General features: G+C 39.9%; 1 protein-coding gene across 4 annotated transcripts in view; it reads right to left on the bottom strand.

Annotated features, from left to right (window-relative positions):
* The window catches only part of LOC137383414 (meiosis regulator and mRNA stability factor 1), a 69,758-nt gene that overhangs the window by 15,773 nt on the left and 35,774 nt on the right, over positions 1 to 18,211 (bottom strand). For all 4 annotated transcript variants that reach the window (XM_068056224.1, XM_068056223.1, XM_068056225.1 and 1 more), the window contains exons 9-19: positions 17,982 to 18,142; positions 16,829 to 16,987; positions 16,420 to 16,609; positions 14,759 to 14,937; positions 13,645 to 13,725; positions 12,756 to 12,992; positions 12,263 to 12,388; positions 8,523 to 8,698; positions 6,087 to 6,307; positions 1,342 to 1,484; positions 416 to 549 (exon numbers count right to left, since the gene is read on the bottom strand). In XM_068056224.1, the coding sequence (XP_067912325.1) occupies positions 416 to 549; positions 1,342 to 1,484; positions 6,087 to 6,307; positions 8,523 to 8,698; positions 12,263 to 12,388; positions 12,756 to 12,992; positions 13,645 to 13,725; positions 14,759 to 14,937; positions 16,420 to 16,609; positions 16,829 to 16,987; positions 17,982 to 18,142 (1,807 nt within the window). The remainder of the gene's footprint in view (positions 1 to 415; positions 550 to 1,341; positions 1,485 to 6,086; positions 6,308 to 8,522; positions 8,699 to 12,262; positions 12,389 to 12,755; positions 12,993 to 13,644; positions 13,726 to 14,758; positions 14,938 to 16,419; positions 16,610 to 16,828; positions 16,988 to 17,981; positions 18,143 to 18,211) is intronic.

Here is an 18,211-nt window from a genome sequence, read left to right as displayed (position 1 = left end):
CTTGCTTAGGGATACCACCTCGCCCCCTCCTCCCAAAGAGGACTGCAGCCTCTTCACAGGGATACAGCTAAGTTAGGAAGAACAATCAAGTAACACAATCTATTAGTACTCCAAAATACTGTTCCAGTGATCCTAATTTTATATTTCAGGAAAGTTAGCATAAATCTATCCAGCTGGTATGCAAACAGTTTGAACTTCATTTTCAAGGCTTACTCAGTCATTGTAAGAAAAATAAAATCTTAGGAGGAGGAGGAATCAGTGGCCAGAGACTTGCCACTATATGTATCTGTGCATTTTACATACATGACAGTTGCTGGAGCAGCTTTTTTTTTTAAAAAAACAGGAAACCAATTTTATTTAAAATATGCATGCAAAATGCTTACTACAGCATAGATCAGTTAAAAAAAATTAGCACCTCGCTTTGGGATAGAAATCACTGTATCATCATCTTGTTGTGAAACAGAGATTGTAGTATCAGGTATTTCTGCAAGAAGATCAGCCAGTTCACACACACCATAGTCCGTGACATCCCAGTTCTTCGAAAAACACCTAAGAGAATCAAAACATATAGAATGTTGAATCCAATAGTTTTGTGGTTCACACACAGTACAAATCTTATTTCACTGTTACTTGGATCATGTACTGTAATTTAGGAATAATCCCATGCAGGACTTTTCAGAGTTACCAACTGCCACTCAAGAGTCATTTAGGCAAAAGTCAAACAAACATTTGAAGAGTCTCATGATATACTGGAGGTATGGGATTCTCAACTGATCTACTGGTTTCTCTCAAATACCATGTGAGTGCTCCACACTTGCACCTCAGACTGATGCTTCAGGTATCACAATCTGGGACCAGATGGTCTTCTCCTGCATGTCAATTTACTAAGTCTGGAACCAATAGCCTATTCAACAAATTCTAGATTTGCTGTTCAATTGACAGTCCATGTACAAAGCACTGGAGGATGCTTATAACCCAGCAGGAGTCAACCACACAAAGACATAATTAATAGGTACATGAAATTTTAGCCATCATTGATAGTCACTGTAAAGCCTGTCAGTGACTACGAATTTTCATAGTTTCTACCCAGCTGAAAATAGGGATAGGCCCACAATTTTGAACTATCTGAACATGGCACACTACCTCAACGGTCAGGAGAATGGCTATGGGAAGAAATAATTCACTACTGTACAGAAGATTATCTGGTTAGACTGGGGCAGACAGAGGCTGTGAGATGGGGATACTAGGTGCAAGATGGAAAAATTCCATTCCTCATTTAAGGAAACACACGAAAATAACCAATGCCTAAACTGAATTGCCATACTTGAGGTTCACACTTACCAATGATACGCTTGTCCAAATTCTCTTACAAAAACCTGTTTGCTGGCTTGAGATTTAAGAAGTTTAAGTAGATCTTGGGTAAAGCGCTTTACTTGTGCTCGATGAGTTAATGTGAGTAGGCGTTTAGTGCCCAAGCCAAGGATCTATAATAAATCATAAGGGCAAGTGACTCAGACAGATTGCAGTATCTCAAAACAGACCAGAAAACCCATGCGAGATTCATTGACAAGTGTATACATGGTTTTTCACAATACATTGTGTTTATGCAATTAGCTAACTCAATCAAAATATGTTTAAAAAGTGGTCTAATGATAATACATTGTAATCTGATTAAACTGAAAGGGGATGGCAATGTGTTGTGGTCTTGGAGTCAACAAAGCACATGCACGTTCTTAAAAGAAAAGTTTTCAAAGCATAAACAACCCAATTATTGGATTGTGACCTCATCTTGTAATATGAAAAACATTTTACAGAAACTCATGGTGGGGAGATTTATTTTATCTGGTAGTACATTGGTTAATGCCTTTGTACAAAACTCATTGCAATGTCATTCTACTGCAATTTAAATAGCTTAACAGCTGCTTTACACAAAGGCAGTTTTCGAAACAGGTTGGCCAGTGGAAGTTTAAAAAAATTTATTCATGGGATGTGGGCATTACTGGCTAGGCCAGCATTTAGTGCCCATCCCTAACTGTCCTTGAGAACGTGGTGGTGAGTTGCCTCCTTGAACTGCGGCAGTGTGTTTGGTAGGTACACCTACAGTGCTATTAGGGAGGGAATTCCAGAATTTTGACCCAGTGACAGTGAAGGAACAGCGATATAGTTCCGAGTCAGGATGGTGTGTGGCTTGGAGGGGAACTTGCAGGTGGTGGTGTTCCCATGCATCTGCTGCCCTTGTCCTTTTAGATGGTAGAGGTCGCAGATTTGGAAGGTGCTGTCTAAGGAGCCTTGGTGTGTTAAGAACATAACTAGGAGCAGGAGTAGGCAATTCAGCCCCTCAAGCCTGCCCCGCCATTTGATATCATGGCTGATCTCATCTCAGCCTCAACTCCACTTTCCTGCCCCTTCTCCTCAACTCTTCAACCCAGGGAGTGAATGTTTGTGGATGGGGTGCTAATCAAGCGGGCTGCTTTGTCCTGGATGGTGTCGAGCTTCTTGAGTGTTGTTGGAGCTGCACTCATCCAGGCAAGTGGAGAGTATTATATCACACTCCTGACTTGTGCCTTCTAGATGGTTGACAGGATTTGGGGAGTCATGTGGTGAGTTACTCACGAATGTTACTTACCACTTATCAGCCCAAGCCTGGATATTGTCCAGGTCTCATTGCATTTCTACATGGACTGCTTCAGTATTGAGGAGTCGTGAATGGTGCATCAGCGAACATCCCAACTTCTGACTTTATGATTGAAGGAAGGTCATTGATGAAGCAGCTGAAGGTTGGGTCTAGGACACTACCCTGAGGAACTCTTGCAGTGATGTCCTGCAGCGGAGATGATTGACCTCCTACAACCACAACCATCTTCCCTTGCACTAGGTATGACACCAACCAGCAGAGAGTCCCCCCCCCCCCCCCCCACCTCCCGATTCCCAATGACTCCAATTTTGCTAGGGCTTTGATGCCATACTCGGTCAAATGCTGCCTTGATGTCAAGGGTAGTTACTCTCACCTGACCTCTCGAGTTCAGCTCTTCTGTCCATGTTTGAGCCAAGACTGTCAGGAGGTCAGGAGCTGAGTGGCCCTGGCAGAACTCAAACTGAGCATCACTGAATAGGTTATTGCGAAGCAAATACTGCTTAACAGCACTGTCAAATGACACCTTCCATCACTTTACTGATGATCGAGAGTAGACTGACAGGGCAGTAATTGGCCAGGTTGGATTTGTCCTGCTGTGTGTGTACAGGACATACTTGGGCAATTTTCTACATTGCCGGGTAGATGCCAGTGTTGTAGCTGTACTGGAACAGCTTGGCTAGTTTTGGAGCACAGGTCTTCAGTACTATTGCCAGAATGTTGTCAGGGCCCGTAGCCTTTGCAGTATCCACTGCCTTCAGTTGTTCCTTGGTATCACGCAGAGTGAATCGAATTGGCTGAAGACTGGCATCTATGATGCTGGGGACTTCAGGAGGCAGAGATGGATCATCAACTTGGCACTTCTGGCTGAAGATTGTTGCAAATGCTTCAGCTTTCTCTTCTACACTGATGTGTTGGGCTCCCCCATCATTAAGGGGATATTTGTGGAGCCACCTCCTCCAGTTAGTTGTTTAATTGTCCACCACCATTCATGACTGGATGTGGCAGGACTGTAGAGCTTAGATCTGATCCATTGGTTATGGGATTGCTTAGCTCTGTCACATGCTCTTATGCTGTTTGGCATGCAAGTAGTCCTGGGTTGTAGCTTCACCAGGTTGACACCTCATTGAGGTCTGCCTGATGCTGCTCCTGGCATGCCCTCCTGCATTCTTCATTGAACCAGGGTTGGTTCCTGGCTTGATGGTAATGGTAGAGTGGGAGATATGCCAGGCCATGAAGTTACAGATTGTGGTTAAAATAGGATTTATTTAAAAAAAATTAAAACCATATTAACACAAATGAATTTTAGGCAGAACATAAAATTTTATTAGAAAATTATGCAAACTAAATATGGTTAGACTTGGCTTTCCAGTCTTCAAAATCATTTTAGATCTTGCACTGCATAGCACGTGGCGAGTTCTTTGCACTGTTAATCTGTCGATTATTTTACCTCCCTGATGTCTATTTCTCTATCCCTCATGTGTATCTCTTTCGGTTAACTATGGCCAGGATTTTACAGTGGATGGTTGGGAGTCTGACTCCAACATGAAAGTTGGCGGCGAACCCGCTTCCGCCTTGCCCGGGGATCCGTCCCGTATTTTATGGGTTCCCGGGCTTTAATTGCCCAGAGGCGGGACTTCCACCCACTTGAGGGAGGGGGTCCCGCCTCAGTGAGCTGCCGGCTAATATGCGGGCCGGCAGCTTAGTTCCACCAGCGCCACTGGGAGCGGCGGCCACTGCTGGGACTGCAGCCCAGCCAATACCATGGATCGAGGGGGGAAGTTAAGTAAGGGCATGCCGCACCAGGGTGATCGGTCCTTCCCTGGTGAGGCTGGAGTGGTTGTTTTTTGGGGGGTGTCTTGGTCCAGGGTGGGTTGGGAGGCGGGGCAGCCCTCAATTGGGCACCGTGCCCAACTGCCATGCACCCCGCACCATCCCCCCCACCGGGGCGCAGAAAGGCTGGCAGCTATCGCTGGGTGGCCTTTCACGTCCCCAGCATACACACTTGCCACAGGTAAAATACCCGTGGAGGCGGGCAAGAGGCCTTAAGTGGCCGCTTAAGGATCTTGATTGGCCTCGGGCGGGTGGGCCTCCCGCAGCCTGCTGCTCAATTTTATGCCGCCCCCACCTGACCCGCTGGGGAGGGGTAAAATTCCAGCTAAAATGTCTGTCCCTTGACCTGCTTGCACACTTTCCATCCAAAATAGCATTTCTTGTTTGCATCAGTAATCAAGAGATGTCCTCTACCAATCTCAGACACTTCCAACATTTTTCTGTCGATGACACCTTTGGCAGTATGTCACTGCCTTCCTCCTTTGCATGATATTGCTCTGTGGCACTCTTTTGATTTGATCTTTTGTCAGCATTTTTTTCCCTCACTCATGTCCACTCTGATATTTTATATGGATTTTTTTGTTTCTTTTGATCTTGAAGTTATATATCCTGGCTGGTCTCTTCTAGCTGCTGACTGTGTCCCAATGTCTCCCTCTTGGTTTTTCGAACAATTTGGTTCTTTCTCTGGTATTGACTTCTCTTGTCTCTCCCCTGCCCCTGAATAATTTCTTCACACCATTTTGTATTTGGGAGTATCTGAGTTATAAATTCTGAGCTTTAACAATCATTTAAATAATTTTTTATGCCCTGGGTCAGACTGTAAAACAAGTGAAGTGGCCGGGTTGCCAACAGGAGAAAAACAAGTAGAGATTGAGACAAGAAAAAAAGTTAAATGGTTGTTATGGCCAAGTAAAACAGTAGTGGCATCCAGAAGCAGCGTTGGGCCAAGGTTAGTGGAAAAATAAAAATTCAGACAAAAAGTACAAAGGCCGTCAGAGCAGAATAAGGTCAGACAGTAGTACACGGACTGCAGAAAATCAAGTCCCAGAAAAACTATTACAGCTCGTAGGAATGAAGAGGCTGTCAGGGCATCAAAACAAAGACTGCAGCAGTTCATGGAAAAAAGGCCAACCAATATCTCAGGGCAGATACAGATGGGGAAAGAAAAAAAAAAAAAGCCTTACCAATGTTACCCACATCATAAGATTGTGACACAGGATGCAAGGGTAATGGGAACAGGAAGTGCAGGCATTCACAAGACTTAACAGCAAACTTGGATTGAGTTTGTCATCCCAATATAGATCTAGGACCAATTAGCTTCCTTTCCAATCATAAAAACCCTCTTAAAAATTATTCAAAATATCATTTTGGGATATTGGTAATCTTTTCACCTTTCCCAAATTGAGATCTAAAAGCACAGATTACAAATAAAAATGCAACAATTGCCTGTACATCTTATGGCTCAAGTTCATTAAAAATGCAGAATGCTTTTTCAGTTTAGAAACAGGAACGAGTAATACACATTAATTGTTTAAAAAAATCATTGCAATGTACCTACTGGTAGAAAAAGCCTGGAACCGTGATTTAGGATTTAAACTAATTTCCTTTTCACAAAACTCACCTGCAAAACATGAGGCACTGCTTCCAGCAACTCCACTAGTTTGGAATAGCCATAGTCTGAAACTCTGCACTGCTTCCCAAAATGGTGATGGTAGGTTGGTATAAATTTGTGTTGACATATGACGCAGTGAGCCTGGTTCTTCAGGAGATCGATTACTTCTCTACTAAACTGAATAAGCTGAGGATTTCCTACGGGACTCTTACACCGTAGCAACCAGGGATCTATAGAACAGAATACAGGATGAACACTGGATTTAGCACTTCAGGTGAGTGAGTAGGAGAACTACTATAATCAAATCCAGTTTTGAAATATTACTGTGGAACAGTTCATCAATATCGAACTATAAATTCTGGGCTTTACCAACCTCATATCAAAAACTTTTATTATGAAACATCTTGTAATCCAGATTTGATCAACATACAAAAATATTAATTTCTATGTGACATGCTTGATATTTTATAGAAATTTTCCATTTCAAGGAGAGGATAAACTGGAGAAGTGTTAAGATATCAATAACTTAAAAAAGATCATACAACTTCCCCACAGATATAGCTTCAAACCAGATGGCTGTGAGCTAGAACAAGCTGGATACCCTGAACTTTAAACCCAATTTAAAAGTAGCTAATACATTCTGCAGCTGTCACTTAAAAATACCATAAAAATCTAAAATAGACACGCTAGTACCTTAAACTTCTGAAATGATGTCATGACCAACCTATTTGAGCAAATAAAAATGTATTATCCATCATGACTAAACACAGCTGGAAAGCTTCCAGAGGTTCTGTTTCCACTAACCTACCCAGGTATTTTTGTATGAAGTTCTTCCTAGCAGTCGTGAACTTGTCTTTCACCAATATCCTATGTTCTCTTGCCGCTGTAATTTATTTATTTATTTTATTTAGAGATACAGCACTGAAACAGGACCTTTGGCCCACCGAGTCTGTGCCGACCAACAACCACCCATTTATACTAATCCTACATTAATCCCATATTCCCTACCACATCCCCACAATTCTCCTACCACCTACCTATACTAGGGGCAATTTACAATGGCCAATTTACCTATCAACCTGCAAGTCTTTGGCTGTGGGAGGAAACCAGAGCACCCGGCGGAAACCCACGCGGTCACAGGGAGAACTTGCAAACTCCGCACAGGCAGTACCCAGAACTGAACCAGAGTCGCTGGAGCGGTGAGGCTACGGTGCTAACCACTGCGCCGCCCTAGAACAATTTTACTAGAACAATTGCTCTGAATTAATCACTTTTTAATCTTACATGCCTTCTATAAGGCCCTCTCCATTTGCTTTCAAGAATGATCAGTCTCAGCTTTTCTCTATTTCCACATAACTCATTCTCCTTGAACTTGATGTTATAATTTATAGCATTTTGCAGAATCATTTTCTTGGGCAGAGGATAATTTTCCCTTGCGTTTTGGTGACTAGAATTGAATGCAGCATTCTAGATTCTGACTAGGACCAAGGTGCTATACCAACTTCAGCACGATGATCTTGTAGCCTACTTTGCAATTTAATTGATTTAATTTAAAACACAAGGATATGTACCTCAAATTATAACCATTTAATTGTTCAGGTTTCACACTTTTAGAGTATGCTAGAAGTCAGGAAAAGGGATTATTTGCCATAATAATCCAATGTTGGCATGTCAAATACAGTAGTTTTTAATGGGCAGGTGATAACCATAATTATTCACAATAGACAAAAGTATTACAGTGGATAAGCACTACAGTTCTCTTCTCCACTTTCCCACAAGAACCAAATCTACAATATGGGTTTGAATGTAGGTTTGTTGGTGAGGTTTGCTACATGCTGCCAGTGTTCTCTTTAAAATTATCAAAAATAATGTTCTAACTCAACTAACCAACTAACTATATTAAATATCCTACATCTGTGTTTATTTTCCATTCTAGATTCCTATATCCACAGTTATAAATGAAAACTTGTTATGCTGCATTCGGTCTCTTGGGATATTGCAGCGACACCACTGACAGAAGGTTGCAATTACAAAACGCAGCAGGTTTCCACTACCAGTTTGTTATAAATGTGAGGTTTTAAAAGACAAGATAAAATGAATTACTAAGATGGGGACCGAATTATGTTTCTGTCTTTGGCCAATTACCCTCCATACTCTAACCCAGCCTTATCTTAAAACTACTCTTGGTTTTGACTTCCTGCGTGCAATGCCACAGAAGAATGACTAGTCGTTAAAAGGTTTGATAAGGTTAAGATTTCACTAATTCGGCAAGACAATAATGCATTGAACAATCACAGAGCTTGTGGAAGCATTTAAGAGACTAAAAATAATTTTAGTTCAAATAAATCAGAATATAGCAATTATGTCCACACTTGGATATATGTTACAAATTAATGCACACTTTTTCCATTGCTTGCTTTAAATGGGGAATTTATGTCAGCTTACCAGCATTAGGAGATGGTGGCTTGTTCTGCACCCATTTTACAACTTTAATGCCATCCTGCGTAGTAACAATATTAACACCAGGGACACAGGTTATGAGGTGCTCTAAAGGAACACCACCCTCCCCCTCCTCCACTTTCCTCAGAACAGTGAACTCTGCTGCATAACAGTCCAGAAAGCTACAGAAAAGAAAAATCACAAATAGCATAGTACAATGTATAAATACTATTGCAACAAAAATCAAAAAACATTGAATTAAACCGATCCACTGAGATTCAACAAGGAGGCTTATAAAGCTTACGAGAACATTCAAATTAAGTATGCTCAAGGCTTGGGCTGTGATCTGAGGGGAACAAAGATGCTATCATAATGAGTTAATTTCTACTTACACTATGAAAATTACCCAAGAGGTAGGTATCCTTTTATGTAAATCAGGGCCAATGTGATCTCCTGGACCCGTTTTGATCACCTTAGGTGAAAGTGGAATTCAATTCATTTCCCCCATTGCCCTGGGTTTTTAAATAGTTTTTCACCTCTCCTAGGAGATTATGTGGAGCATGAATCTATGGTGATGCACAAGGTATCACAACTGTGTAGGTCAGGCAGAACAGACCAGCAAGCCTCAGTCATTTTTGTATATTTGCAATTCAACTTCCTGCCACCCCCACCCTTCCCCTGAACAGCGCACTGTGCAACTGAGTTGGGCAGTCAGTGATGGGAGGTCATCAAATACAAAATCACAGTGATGAGATAGATTGGGCAAAATTTCTTTACATAGGAGGGTTGATTGTCCATGGAACGTTCCATGCTCCGACAGGTGCATTGAGAAAATTTAGATAAATATTTGAAGCGAAAGATAAAAGGCTATGGGGAGAAAGTGAGGCTGTGGAGAACCTTGCACTGCTCTAGTAAACAGCCAGTACTATGTGATGGGCCATACAGCCTCCTGTGCTCTAAACTTCTATGTTTGTATATGAAAGAGAGAGATCAGGAAATGTTGGTTTGATTCTCAATGTTGCAGTTAACTGGTTTCAGCCGAAGCTTCAATACTCTGCTATAACTGCTCTCACCAATCCTGGGATAGGGAAAGATGTATGTAGATAATGGGAAAAGCAAGCTTCCAGTTCCTGAAGGTTATTTAGTGATATCCTCAAAATCAAAAATGTCTGAACAATGCCCAATATTTTGGCACACTGGTGGCATTAAATATTGATGACTTTCTTTAAAAGGTACACAGCAGCTTATCTCATTCAGCATGTTTTGTTTAATTTAAATCCAGTGATCTGCTGACGCTACTGGTCAGTCAGGGAACTGCAGCAGAAAGTTTGCAGCACCCAATTCAAGCAATGACAATCTCAAATACATTTATCGGAGGAACAAGGATTGAAGCTAAGAATTATGTGCAGTTTTTTTTTTAAAAAGTGAGTGAACACATTAGAGCTTCAGATAGTTAACATATTGGTTATGTACAGGAAAAGCAAAAATTCCTTTCTTGCAATTGCCTTCTATGCCATTTTGTCAATGCCAGGGTTTCAAACAATTTAAAGTGGAATGCACATTACAAAAACATTACTCATACTCCAGTAAGAATTGTAAAGATATATCTAACTTTTAATTAATTTCACAAAAACGGCAAGTGCTGGAAATCAGATGCAAAATGTTAACTTGTCTCTTCACAGATGCTGATGGACCTGTTGTATATTTCCAGCATTTATTTTTAGCAAATCTAACTTAACCTCATAACTCAGTCCTTATAGGTAGTGTCGATATGTAGCTTTAATATTAAACACGGAGTTAACAAGTTGCTGTGCATTATAATATTTATATTTTGCAATATTCTAGTACCAACTAACATTGCCATGGAGTCTCCTAGGGGCTGCAGCTAGCAATTGGGAGATCCTGGTGTTTCAAATTTCCCTTCGCAACAGCTCCACTGTTTCATCCCACAATACCATGGGCTGCCGCTGAAGGGAAGGCTCTGGCTTGGTGACATAACCACATAACAGCAGAACCCTGGGACCAAGCAGGAGAAAGCGAGAGAGACCGGGGGCGAGGACTCAGGCGAAGGGAGACTGCAATGGGGACCAGCATTTTCTGCAGGGTCAGGAAGAACACCAGCAATTGCAATGTATTGAGTGGGAGCAGTGCGGAGAGGGGCAGCCAGCAGATGGGGGACAAAAAAAAGTGAAACCTAGGAACGAGAGGATTTTCGCTGGAAGAACTAAGGGGCACAAGAGAAGGAAGTTCCTTGGAACAGAGGGCCATGGAATGCTGCACAAATGGCTGATAGAGACTAGATCATTTAAAGAGGATAGAATAAATGTTTGTAAAAGGAGGAATATGAAAGGATTTGGGGGAAAATGGGGTTACAGGAAAGCGCACCAGCACTGAGAGACTGGGGAATGAATGGCCTCCTTCTATACTGTAGTTTCTATTATATGAAAACCCTCCTTTATTGAGCTCGAGCCAGGGAGTGGTTTAGAAAGGTTAGTGCTGAGCTGAGTTCAGGACAATGTTCCCTTTGAGAATAACTCCAAACACCAATCCAACTACTCCTTAAGCAACCTCTCGTTCAGGTTCGCCTGTGTCACCTGGTTGAGATGAAGTCAAAGTACAGATTGGTTCTCCCAAGTTCACAAGGCCAGGATTTTTAATCGCCCATAGGGAACTTGCTTGCCTCCAATTAACAGCCTGTTAAACTCAGAGGAGCTTATTAAAGGGCCAGGGAGAGCCAGAAGGGGATTTTCAATTCACAAATTGCCAAACCTGAACAGTCTGGTGCAAGCTGTTGGGTTCAATGTGGGGAGCAATTAAGTAATTTTATGAGGAAACATTTTTGCCACAAGTTTTTTTTGAGAGAGAGATCAGGTGCTATGTGGCCACTTCCCTGCACAGTGAAGCAGCTGGCCCTCCAACGTCTGGTCTCCTCTCTTCTGCAAAGCAGCAGCAGGCCCAGTCATGGTTGCTGTCTGCCTTTGACAATTATGCTCACCAGGCAGCTCCCACCTCCTGGCAGAGACGGGCACTCCTAATTGCGCACTAAGCTTGCTGCTGGCCCAATTAGGGTATATACATTTGAAGATGTGGCACGAGGTCAGTAGCTAGAAATTATACAAGCATCGTGTTCCCGACCTCTGACTGAAAAACAAAGTCACAGCCAGACTGTCTAAACTAGAGTCCTAGGAGATAAGAGTGTTCGGGCCTACTGAAAGTGCTGGAAATTCGAGCTGTGAAACTCAGGGGGCTATAATATCACTACTAGTTATTAGTTAGGCTATTGGGACGTTACACCTATTACACTTACATATAGATCGAATGATTATATTGCCATCGGTTATGAAAGGAACCTGAGTATTACCATTATTAATTATTGATCAGAATGTCGCATGGTTAACCTGCAGGAATGCCTCCAGAGTTGGCAACCCTAGTACCAGGAAAGATGGGATTTTACTAGCCCACGTCAAGCAGCCCTGTCAATGCACTTCTGCAACTGAATGGAGAATATCATGACAGGTCAGTCATGATAAAGACAATATTGGACATTTTTGAAACTGTTGGCAATAAAGCTAACAAGTAGGTTTTCACAGACCTTTTACAATGACCCAACAAATTAAAGGCAAGTAGAGTGCAGGAAGTTTAGGCACATTACAAGGCAGGCATGAAACTTTAGAAACACTGCCATTTTTCTCTCCAATTCAAACAATAAATTGAATGATGCAAATAATAGAGAATAGAGCACTCACCTAAGGAGAGGCACAGTACCCTCATGGGTATGTAACAAGCTATGAACCTGTGGTGCAAATATTTTTAGGGACAATATTATGAATGGTATTTTGTAAGAATCTGGATCAAATTCATTTTCACCGGAACTGAAAAAGGAAACTAAATGTTATTCCAAGGCACACACTTTTATATTCATCTCAAAAACTTGGTCATTAACATAACAAAATACTGCAAAAGAATAAGTGTCTTTAGGTTGTGCAAAAGTGAAGACTTACTTGGTTTGCGCAAATTAAGTACTCAAACACTTGCTCTCATGCAGCACATCTCTATTACTTGTAAATTGTAATGACTTATGCAAATGTCATACTATAGATAATAAAATAACATTCATCCTTTCCAAGTAATTAAGGAGGCAGCTAAAGATGTCTTAAAGCTTATTCTTAACCATTTGACATAAAATGGAACGAATGTTGATAGAATATAGACAACTACCAATAGAAATTGGATTCCTACCTATAGCCATTATTGGAGCAGTGCTGTTTGCAGATTGGTTCATGGTATTCTAGTTCTTCAAATATTACTGGGCTGCAATTGGCTGATGAACCATCATATGATAATACAGAGCCCAATGGGCTCTGCCTAGCCTGACTGCTGGGCAGGAGACAAACCATTCGTCCATTTACTTGGTCACGAATAGCCACCGTGTCCGTTAATTTGTATAAATCAGACACAATCAATTTGTGTCCAAATCTGGATGGAAGTAGATTTAAAAAGTTATATACTAAACAGTTATGGAATTTTCTGTAGTGTGCTAACCAGTTCTGTGCTACAAGCTATGTATAAATATACAAGTGCTTTGTAATAGAAATACTGCTGAACTGAGCAGATTAATTTGTCTAAAAGTAAAATCTGTAACAATGTTTAAGAAACTTTACATTTAAAACATAATTTGATAATTTATATGTCATTGAGATGAAATGTGTCAGTGTGAAACAATTCAACCAATTCCCTACTTCATAACTATTGTCTTTAAACACTTCCTACTACCACCCAACACCCAGTATCACAACTGAAGAGGTATGAACATTTTTGTGTGACAGCAGCTTATGAATTTAGTGTATAAATTTGCATTTCTACAGTAGAACTAATAGTCAGATACAATGCAATAGTTAATTTTCACTTATCCTAGAATTTTAACTTTTACACTATGTAACACAGATCAGAGGGAAAAGGGGCACCTGACTCCAGGATCGGGAGTAGAGAGATAGAGCAAGTCTTAACTGCTTAATTTGTTCTCCTTTCCCTCAAACACTTCTCAAATCAAAAGGATGAATATATTGCCACAGAATAATTGGTATACTAAATTAAGTGTACTAACAGCTCACAGAACTACAATCTGTACCTTTTCTCATAAATCTCTGTGAATTTGAACAGTGGCAAGCAACATGCTGGGGCATCCTGCAGAATGGACATGGTCTCAGACCTGTATAAAATATAAAATAAAATAAAAAGTCAAAGAAAGACATTCATTCATGACATTTCTGAATACTACACAAGCTATCAAAACCAAAAATAGTTTTGTAAGATTTCTTTTTGAATACTCAGCCACAGATAGCAACCCAAGATACGGTGAAGAGACCAATCTTTGATATTTTACTTTAATTAAAAAAAGCCAAATTTCAGAGTTTAATCTTCTTTGAGTATAGGTTACTGACATTTTTGTTACCACTCCATACCATCAGACTTCCTTACCTCACAGAAACAAAAAAAAATTGAAAAATGCTTATTTTGTGGGCTTTTCATTGTAATAGATTACAACACTTCCTTTTTGTGTGTCAGGTCAATGTTGCAATTAAAACAGAATAGCTTTTAAACTGGTTGAGAAAAACAAAGCTTACAAGTGGGGCCATGGCACTGAGTCCTAAACACACTTTTTGGTTGAACCAATACCACAGAATGTGTGTGTTCAAGGTGAAGAATGCACTGTTTTGGTCAGATACGGGGCAGGGGCGAGAGAGAGTTGTAGTGGTTCCATCAGTGTGCAAACGGGATCTGGTAAAAAGTAACAAGATGGTATAGACGCATTAACCACCACCAGAACCCTCTCCCATCTCACCAGCTTTACACAAAGCTATCTGAAGGCACGACTTCAATACATGTGTTTTATGGTGGCACCTCAGTTGGTACCAGTACTGTTTGGACTTGTGGAAATGTAGTTACACTGATTATTCACATTTCACTTGAATCAAAGAGCAAAGCTTTGCACACACACCTCAGGTTATGTGCACAATACCAATTTCTAAAAAATTTACTGGCAGTTGAAAGTTAACGTTAAGAACTAATTCTGTCAACTCATCCTTAATCACTAAAAATTTAAATGTTATAAAGGACAGATTAAATACATTTAAAACATAGCCCCCCAAATAGTCAAAGTTTGGCAAATATAAAGATGAAAAGTACTAGCCAGCAAAAGAAATTTTAAGCATATGGTAGCTAAGAAGCTGAAACAATCTTACCCAAGTAAAGCCAGAGATTTATTGGTGCTTCCGGTAGCTAATGACACTTGGACTCTCTTGCTTCCTATTTTGTATCTGTGCAAACTATTGACAGCTGAGATTGCTTCCTGGAGGCTCCCCATTTGAACTGTTGCTTTCAGCTGATAATCTGTATGAGGACTCAGTTCCACATTCTTTACCTACATATTCAGGATTAGACACAAACAAAGCTTCCAGATATGGTTCATTTTTGGGCTAAGATTTTTTTAAATTCAGAAATCTATTGTTTTAAATTAGTCATGCAAGAACTCTTGATAATGCATGAGAAAACACATCTAATTGCAAGCTATTAACCAACTAATAAAATTATAAAAACTCCAAGAAATAGCCAGGCCTACTCCCCTCATAGCTTAATGGCTAAATGCAACAGGTGTGGTATTGAGCTATACAGACCATATCAGATCTACATGTGGTTCTTGATGTGTGCTAAGTTACCATATCTCAACTAATGTGGTAGCATAGACAAAAATAAAAAGTAGAGATTTTAGTTATCAGTCTAGCAATTACTCCCACTGAACAGTCCACGATTAGCAACATTGGAAGAAAATTTCTAGACCCAACTCACTGTCTCACTTCCCCAAAAAAAAGGTTCTATGAAATGCTTCTATCGAGTACTCCAATTCAATTAACTTGTTTAAATGAGGTAGATCAACCAAAACCGAATTAAAAATCAATAATCTGACAGGAAACTGTATGCTTAAACAGATCAGTTAATGCATTCAACAAGGTAGTAACAAAGATGTAAATTAATAACTACAATAAAATGGCAATTTCCATCTTAGCTCCCCTCAGTAAACACCCTCCTTCTGCCGCAAGGAAGAGGTTAACAAACATCACTGGAAGTATAGCTAATATCGGAGTGATGATCAGATAGAGTAGTATCATATTTTTACAGGCTCGTAGCCTTATAGGATATTAAGTAAATGTTGGAATATAAATGAAAACTTGCGAGACAGTCAAAACCTTGACTACAGATTAGTTACAAGATGCCACAACACAAATACTTTCCCAACAGGACTGAGATATCCAGTGCCATAGCATATGGCTACGGGCCAAGTGCTGGAAAATGGAATTAGAAGAGTCAGGTGCTTGATGATTGGCACAGACACAATGGGCCGAAGGGCTTATTTCTGTGCTGTATAACTATGGCTCAAAGTATCCCAAAAATACAAGTCATTGCAGCAAGGCAGGATTACCATACAAAGTATGCTTACAGTATAGAAGCAGACATTATAGTGAGAAAATTTTAACAAGTATAGGACAAAAGATGAAAGAGTGAAGCACAATCACAAATGCAAATTCTAAAACTTGAAAATGAGATTATGGTCACTATCTTCAGGTTCAAGAGCAACACAGACCTACAGTCAAATGGTATAAAAGGTGCAATTAATGTTCTTTCAGGGTTTTTATACTCAGTACAGCTTGTGACCAAGTCACAAATTTACATTCCAATTTTATTTCTAACCCTATACAAATCTTTGAAAAAGTCAGTCACCCAAAAAAGGACAAAAGCTTCACAGCTACTACTGACTTTTTTTATTTAGAGCTCTGCAATTTTGCTATACTGGAGTGCAGCTACAAAACAATATTCAACCTGAAGTATTACTATTTGAGCAGTTTACCTTGCCATGCCTGAAGAAAATCTCATGCAATATTTGCTGTAGTTCCTTTCTGGACATCCTGTAATCCAAGTTGCTGACCTGTATGTCTGCTCCATTTGCAAATGGGTCAGTCGGAGGGTCAGAATAATGAGTTTGGTTTGCTTGATTTGCACTTAAAGAGGACTGGTTTGAAAGGCTTGGGGATAGAGTCCTAGGATAATTAAGAGGTAACATATTAAAATTTTACCAGAAGTATCAAAGCACTGCTCATGCAGCAAATGTTCCAATGCTGAATTTGCACTCCAAAGCTCCTAATACAATTCTTTACTAGTGGCTAATTTTAAAGGGTTGTCTCTAAATAACTCTTGGATGATGTACATACTTTTTTTTAAAAATGAAAAGGGAAAGTAGAAGTTAGAAAAAAAATTACCTTGCAGACCAGGAACCATGGCCTGGAATAGGAGGTGTGTTATGTCTTGAAATTGACAGCTTAGAAAAAGCAGAAGGGGAACTGATATGGAAGTCAACTTTCTTCTCAATTTTGTCCATGGGAGACTCCTGGAAACTTCTAGAAGTTGGTGTTTCTCTCCTATTTAAGAAATAGGTAGACTTTAAGCAATATTTTTAAGCTTACTTCTGCAAAAAGTTACTTGAAACATGGTTATACCTGAGCACTTTTAATGTTAGAAAGCTGTTTGTTGTGTTTCAATTGAGTTTTGCACACAAAGGTGGTAATAGAAAACAGAGTTCTACAGAAATATTTCTTCTCCCTCTTGGCACAAGAACTTTATTTCGACATCTTTGCTGAGATAGATAGGTAACCTGTAACCAGGACTTCGCCCATAAGCTTACTTCTACCCAGTGTCTATGACTAAATTCACAGGCCAATTAAATATTTAATTACAACTAAATTAGTCTTCACCATTCTTTCAGATGCAAAATTCAATTAGTATCAGTAACTTTGTTTGAGTACTTTGCTGGTACTAACCCCCATCTTACTATATGACCCAAGTGTTGAGTACACCAACATACTGTCAACAGTTTCTCTGAAGCAGATTCACATTTGAATAGACAGATAGTAGTGCGCTCATAGCATTTATTGCTCCAGGAGTACTTCACACTCCTGGGCTCAGAGTTCATATTGTAACTCATTAACAGTTTGTAGCACCCCAAGTCCTATTTGAAAAGATGAAATATGCAGTTCTAATGAAGTAGTATACCCAAAATGTTAATTTGCTTTTCAGATGCAAAATTACCTATGAATTTCCAGCATTTTGTTTTTATTTTGATACACGAAATAAAACGACAAAAGGAAACATCAACAGTCCTTTAGTATAAAGGATTTAATGGGCAAATCAGTCCTTAATCAATTCTACGTAATGAATGGATATAAAGCAATTCAAACAGGTGTCAATTCCTTTCCTCAATAATTGGACTACAATGGTCAGTATATATACACCAAAACAACTCAAAAAAGCACAAGGAAGTATAAGTATGTAAAAAGTTTAAAAACAAGCTAATGGAAGCCTATCAAAATAAAAACTAAAAGTCAATTAGTTTATAGATACCAAATATAAACTCACTTAATGTTTCCACTGAAAGAATCGTCATTTCCTACATTTTTAGCAATGACTGGGGAATAAATGGAAGTGCAATGGCTGATTGGAGGAGATTCAGTTCCTTGCTTTTTGACCTTCTGGGTATGTAGACTTTGCTTTGTTTTGGATTCCATACCACAGAGTTCCTTATAAAATAAAAAAAAATTAACCACTTACAACTGTGAAATGTAATGTACAAAATGGCTTCAACAATC

Source organism: Heterodontus francisci, chromosome 24 (assembly GCF_036365525.1).
Source record: "Heterodontus francisci isolate sHetFra1 chromosome 24, sHetFra1.hap1, whole genome shotgun sequence".
NCBI classification, from domain to species: domain Eukaryota; kingdom Metazoa; phylum Chordata; class Chondrichthyes; order Heterodontiformes; family Heterodontidae; genus Heterodontus; species Heterodontus francisci.
Note: the sequence above shows the minus strand (reverse complement) of the source record. Positions and strands in the feature narration are given on the sequence as shown.